At 41.1% G+C, this 7,114-nt stretch overlaps 1 protein-coding gene across 4 annotated transcripts in view; it reads right to left on the bottom strand.

Moving 5' to 3' along the window:
• The window catches only part of SOS1 (SOS Ras/Rac guanine nucleotide exchange factor 1), an 89,440-nt gene that overhangs the window by 28,433 nt on the left and 53,893 nt on the right, over window positions 1-7,114 (bottom strand). For 2 of the 4 annotated variants that reach the window (XM_044428432.1, XM_044428435.1), the window contains one exon: window positions 3,660-5,219. In XM_044428432.1, the coding sequence (XP_044284367.1) occupies window positions 4,731-5,219 (489 nt within the window). In that variant the 3' untranslated portion in view covers window positions 3,660-4,730. Of the gene's footprint in view, window positions 1-102; window positions 3,567-3,659; window positions 5,220-7,114 lie in introns of those variants that run through there. The other 2 variants (XM_044428433.1, XM_044428434.1) reach the window with 2 other exon arrangements.

Raw genomic sequence — 7,114 nt, 5'->3', positions numbered from 1 at the left:
ATTCTAAACCTGGCGATACCATATGACAAAACAACAGTAAGCTAAATAAAAATAATGCAACAGACAGACTGAAATTATCACATATAGAAAGATATACACTTATGGGATATGTAAGGCATTTTTATTTATTTTTTAAGAACAGATCTCTTGAATGCCAAAAAATAACAGCCACTATTAATTTTCAGTTTAAATGCAATCTGAATACCATTGCAGACATAGCATACAAAAGCTCACCTACATACATGATTAGGTACACACAGGCCCATAAGATTTGCCAGTTTAGATATCACCACTTCAACCTTACACAGCTGGATTGGACTGCCATAGCTTCGTAACCGTTTAGCGAAGTATCCATGCCATTAAACAAAAGTCAATACATTTTCAATATATGAATTAGCAGAATTCATCAAAACATAAACCTGTACACAGGAGAACCAGGAAGCTTGGATTCTAAATTGGCCAGATAAGAACAGAAGCCCCCTCCCAAGAGAACCAATGGTGTTTCAGGAAAAAAAGGCTTTTGAAAAAGGCACGATTGGCAGCTACTGAAAGTTGCATACATCTGGCACAAGATTTATTTTCCTCTTTCACCTGGGTTCATGACTATTTTAATGATTGCTTAATGCACTATTTTGTCTTTAAAGGCGAAAGGGGAATTTACTCACAGTTGACAGAAAAAATGCACTTCAAGGTTTGCTTGTTTTTAAAAACAAACAGTAAATAAGGCGTGGAATTCACACACAAAACCCAACCAAGTGCTTTTGGCTTTACATCTGTCATCAATAATAGGCCTAGTTACTTTTCTATAGTATAGAGAAAATTCATTTACCCATAATATGACCTCTGATTAATTTAAGAACATAATTTATAGTCCACGTTCTGTGAGTTGGGCATCACTGTCTTTCAATAGAACATCCAAATAAGCCAATTTATTGAGGTTTCTCCCTTTTGAGGGCAGATTTTATAGCAATGCCCTCTTCCATAACTAAAAATATAGGCAGGATAACAGGGATTTATTTTATGCATTTTGTTTTGTACATGGAACAGCAAGCAGGGAAGACACACTGACAGGCAAACATTGAGGCAATAAGCTGTCACTTTTAAACAAACCATTCAGGAACTCAGCTGATTGTCAAAGCTGCACCCAGATGGCTTCTTTTGGGTGCAGCCTGCTGAACTTCAATAGATGCTGCTAGTCTTGAATAATCACCTGCCCCTGCCATAATCGTATCCAGAGCCTTAGGGCAGTATCCAGGAATGTCATTTTGTTAACACAAATTACATTGTGCTAGCGCAAGGGACCTCTAGCACAACATCAACAGCATTAATCTGCACAACAGGATTTCCTGGAAAACAATGTTCCATACTCTCCTGAGAGGGACAAAAATCAAACTCCCATTTTTTGAAAATGGATATGGGCTCTCAAGACTCCTTACATTAGTAGAACACTTGCAAAGGTGCCTTTTCTTTCTTTCCCTCCAGTCTTTCAAGGAATGATTTAGGTTGCAGTGGTGACTCGAAAAACACATGCATGTGCATTCAGAAAACTGTGTGCAACCCTATTAATCTTGGCCAACGTTTAAATATAAACATGGCAGTCCTGAAAATTTATTGAGTACTTAAAAAACCCCTAACAGCAGAACCGTGACTGCATGAGCTCCATTAGAACAGCCTGACACAAGATGGCATGGGCCCTAAGAGGGAGTAGCAACATCACATGCTATAACAACAATTCTAAAAGTACTTTTGCAGTATGGACTTGTATTCCTTTATTCATTAAAATATACTGCTGCTGGCACACTAATTCCAGGAAATTGAGAGTTTATTCTCTCCTTCAGACAGCAAATTTGGTTAACGGAACAAGTTTTTCTCCCCCATCACAGGAAAAATAAATCTCAGCAACTCTGCTCTATATAGCCAACACTTCAATAAATTTCTATTCTGCCTGATGTTCAATTACATAGTTTTAATGGACCATATGCTCCTATACTAACAGACACAGTGTCATGAAAAAAGTGTATTTTACAGTCTGCTAAAATTCTATTTAGCTTAAAAGTTTGGACAAATCACTGACTCCAGTATTATTTTCCTTTGAATAATGTTAGTGTCCAAGAGTTTTAAACGTCACAAAACTGTTTATGGGGAGCACTTCAACTTCTTGAGATGGTTTCAAAACAAGCAGCACATTCCCTTTAGAAAAGAAACTCAGCACTTTTTATAGACTATCAAATTGCATGACAGGAATTCTATACACAACAACAAGGAGCTACACAATGGATGCCTTAAAGGGGTGAGCAGAAACTATCAGTACTCCAATAGACCAACATTCTCCATGCTACATTTGGAGCATTCAATGTAACAAAAAGTTATCTGTATTAAAGAAGATACTTGTATTAACCACACTTTGTGCAAACAACTTCCACTTCAGTGGGTTTTTGAGAATCTTCCATATTTAGGAGATTAACATTTGCACTATGAAGACCTGCTAACTTTTGTTCAGGGATCTGAATATTTTAGCTCAGTCTTATAGAGAATCTACAAACAGCAAAAACCACTAGAGAGAGAGCATTGATATAGTACTTCAGCTCCTTAATCCAATTCATTTAATGTGTGGTATCTGGGTTGTAGTAAGCAAGGAAATCTTCGCAACCATAAGGACAAGCATTACACTTTTTTCATTTAGGAGTAATCTGCTGCGGCTTGGAGTTAAAAGTCTCTTTCTCCTTTACCATCTTTCTCCTAAAGTAAAAGTAGGTTGCTCGGGGATCTCTCTATGCAAGCAAAGCCTGGATAAATGACACACCTAAGAGTTTTCCTGGTCAGCACTGGGGGAAATGATACCATCTGTAGTATTTAAAGCTCTTATGAGTACGACTGTTTCCATTATTTTTGAGTTACAACTGAGAAGAAAAAAGGAATATAAGCAGGAACCACTTCTCTTTAACACTCAACAGTTTTTAGAATATCCTTTACCTCAATGCTTCTTTTGATTCTGCATACTGTATATGTAAATTTTTAAAAGGATCCATTTAGTGCAGATTAAACATTTTCTGAAATGCAAAGACCACACTGCATAGTGAAATAGAAGTGTCTCAGGTGTCTGTGGTGATTCTCTTCTACCAACATTGTTCTAGTGACATTGCTTTCTAGCATACCAAAATATATTTTGGTTTTGCTGAAGAAACATCCTATGAGTGTTTTAGTAATTAAAAATACAATACTGCACCATACACAAATCCTAGTGTAGCTGAGATGATTTAAATATCTTCAATAATGGTGTACATTACTGTCACAGTACTGGAATCAGAAGCGCAGTTCACAGGTCTATGGATAATCCAAGGTAGGATATTTATGCAGGTTAGTCTCTTTCAAATATTTCTGACAGAGTGAAGATCAACTTCAAAGTTTAGGAAGTTAATCAGAGTTTGGAATTTGGTACTGATATACATGAGAGCCATTTCATTCTAAACACAAAGATGTTAACTTCAAGTTGCCCCTAACTCACCTTTATTCCATATGCCAAACCTTGGGGTTCCTTCTGTTTCTTCATTGACTACAACAATGAGCTAGAAAGAGAGATGTGAGTACCACAGGATGTATCTCCTTCTCAGTGCTTTAAACTGAAATGTACATTTAGCAATGCAATAATTTAATATATGTCAGCCAGACAAAATATCTGTATCTTTATTTCAATTAAATTAAACAATTTGCAAGTATATTTATGCAACATTCACTATATACATATGATTTATTTATGCAACTACAAGGCAATTCTATGGGTGCTGATTATTCATCTACCAACTGCTAGTTAAAACATTGTGATATTTTGGGGATATGGCCAGCCGATCATCCTTTGCATTTCCATGGCATAATCAAGGTTGCTGCACTACCAGCCATACAATGGGTTTCAGTAAACCTTTAGATGAAGAAGACCTAACCTAGTCTAGATTTAACAGTCTTCTAAATTTAGGAACAGATTTAGTTCTGACAAGAGCGCTGTTTTGTGGTTTGTATGCTTGGTGTCATTCGTATAAGACTTAAATCTCATTTATTCAAAGAAGGCAAAAGTTAGGCATTCTGCTTCCTGGCAAAATTTCTTATTGAACTGGCACCATAATGTTCATAAGGAAGGAAAGTACCTCTTTGGTGAAGCCTAGGTACCCATATATGTACTATTAACTGTAACAGTTTGTAAACAGGACTGCAGTACAGTGCTATGCCTTAGCTCTATATTGGTTCAGTACCACAGAGCTTCCTCATAGTCCAGTTCATGATTGGAAAACAGGGAATTAAACAAAAGAAAATTAAGAAGACTATCAAGTTCCCTGTTTGAGAATTTTAAAAAAAAAAGTGCATACATTTTCGCTCCAAGAACTTATGTTGCAGTGGACTGAGGGTCATGGGATTATGTTTCTCGTCCTCCACTGGATGGTACACAAAGCACAGTGCCTGCTCATTGGCCCGAAGAGATCTGCAAGTCTGATTTCTGGTACATTCAGATGTCCAGTGACTTTAGAACAGTGCCCTGCATACTACACTAACAAACGGCAACAGGATTTTCATGATAAAGGGCCTGCTATTAAGATGTATTTTTTTCTACTCTGTATTGTACAGTCTTTAGTGTTAGGAGCAACACAGCTCAACTCCCTGGCTCCAAAAGGTACAGTGCATCTATTGCCAGCAATAGATATGGCACCAAGGAAAGCACTCTTTCCAGCACAAAGGAGACTTCAGGTGGAGTGGGCGTTCTCCAGCAAAGGCGGTCCATGCAGTGATGGGTGTGTGGGCTCCCTTTTGTAAGTTTTTGGAGGAAGCTTTGGGATATGTTGAGAAGTGCTTTGCCGTGGAGGAACAGGTGGCCCAGCAACAGAATGGAGGTCCGTATCTTGGGGTATCAAAGGAGGAGAAGGCAAATGCTTCCGTGCTACGTGGGGGGAAGGTGTTTGAGGGGGAGGGGGAGTAAATGGAGAAGGACTGTTGGGAAAGAAAGTGTTGCCAAGTTCACTTTTTCTGCCTAAAGGAGGTGGCTGGAGATGCAGCGGTGAACTAGAGAAAACATCAGGAGTTCGTACAGGTTCTCGTGGTGGTAACAAAGGTGGACTTTCTGGGGCATCCGAGATGGAGGTCCTGTCTGGTACTGAGTACTTCGGTGAATACATTTTTGATGTTGGCTGTCTAGGAGGGATTGCTGGTGGACTGTCCAGATGTGCAGAAGTAATCTGAAATACGAAGAATTGTTTATTCACAAAATAATTCAAAGACCTCATGGTTAAGTGTTAAATATAAGAAGGCAAACTCTCCCAGCAGAAGCTTAAAATGCTTTACAAATCCTGCTCAGTGCCTCTGGTGGGGGCCAAAATGTCACCCACTACAAGTTGTCTTCCTCTTTCTATAGCAAGCCCAAAGTTCCTTGATTTTAAGTGCACTACACACCAATTTGAATGATTATCAGGGATGAAAGAAACCCTAAAGGCACCAGGACTGCCAGGAGAGATCAACAGCTGAGTGACCATATGTAGGAAGACCAAGGAAGAAAGTATGGGTAGATCACATTTTAACTACATCTTTAAAGGTTTATTCTCTCGGGTATTTTCAATCCCTACTGCATTGCTTCATTCTAGGCTGATCCATACCTCTTCCAGAAGCAAGCAATGAAGAGAAAGAATGAAACTGGCTAGGTAGATAGGTGCTTCAACACAGAAGACAGAAACATTTAAAGAATAAGATAAGGACAGTACAAGCGGAACTGAATGTACTTTCTCTTCTCAACCACCAGCTGCAGAAATGTGCAAGCATCGTATCTCGAACATGGGCACCAAAGGAAACCAAGCCAACAGGAAATGCATCCAGTGTACTTCTCAGGAGTTACAGTTCAAAGAAGCTGCCAGCAATACAGAGAGGCAGAATGTGCCTCTTTCAAAATGGCACTAGGCCACCAGGTGCAGTATTATGAGCTGAAGGAAAGGGGCTACTACAAATGCCCCCACACTGCTACAAAAGGGGCATTCTTACTTTGTTCCTGTTGAAGTTAGAACCTATGGACATTGGCTTACAAGATCATTAGCCTGTTGACAATAAAGCGTCCTAAGCTAGCTTTCCTCCTTTCACACATTTCAAGACACAGACCATTCTTGCAAAACGTTCTTTATTGACCAAAGTTTTTTTCCAGAAGCATAATCACCCAGAATAAATCTCTTAACATACACAGAGTGCTTCATTAAACTACTAGAAATATTTACTTCTAGGAACTCCCTTTACTGCGTTCCATCCTTTCAAGATGGTATCTGGTTCAGCACTGTTCATGCCCAGAGGGGAGGGGAGGGGGGGTCGCTTTGGTTTACCGAGCCTCCATCTCTCTCATGGGACTTCCGGTCCCTTCGAGACCAGGGCTGGAGTGCCTCTACTTGGTGTTGGGTGACCGAGACAGACTGGGGATTCTGTTGGTGTACCGTGCACCCTTCTGCCCAACAGTCTCCCTGCTTGAGCTGACGGAGATCGTCTTGGACCTGGTGTTGAGGACCCCCAGGATGTTGGTCCTGGGGGACTTCAATCTCCATGCCGAGACTGGTCTGACCGGGGCGGCTCAGGACTTCATGGCCTCCATGACGGCCATGGGGCTGTCTCAACATGTCACCGGCCTGACCCATGAACGTGGACACACTCTGGACCTGGTTTTCTTGACGGGGCAGGAAGAGGGTGGTCTGAGGGTGAGGAATTTATGTTTGACTCCCCTGTCATGGTCAGATCACTTCCTGGTGATCTTGTGCTTGAGAGCAACCTCTCCCTCTGCAAGGGTGCGGACCCGATTGTGTGGGTCCGCCCCCGGAGCCGGATGGATCCGGATGGATTCCTGAAGGCCCTGGGGGAGTTTCCAGCTGACAAGACTGGTGCTCCTGTCGAGGCTCTGGTCGATCTGTGGAATGGGGAGATGACCAGGGCTGTGGACATGATCGCTCCTAAGCGTCCTCTCCCACCGGGCAGAGCCCACTCTTCCCCTTGGTATACACCTGAATTGCAGGCGATGAAGCAGGTTGGGAGATGGCTAGAGCGTAGGTGGAGGAGATCACGGGATGAATCTGACCGAACACACTTGAGAGCCCATTATCGGGCCTAT

Source organism: Varanus komodoensis, unplaced genomic scaffold (genome assembly GCF_004798865.1).
Source record: "Varanus komodoensis strain SLA01 unplaced genomic scaffold, ASM479886v1 scaffold2, whole genome shotgun sequence".
In the NCBI taxonomy this organism is placed as follows: domain Eukaryota; kingdom Metazoa; phylum Chordata; class Lepidosauria; order Squamata; family Varanidae; genus Varanus; species Varanus komodoensis.
Note: the sequence above shows the minus strand (reverse complement) of the source record. Positions and strands in the feature narration are given on the sequence as shown.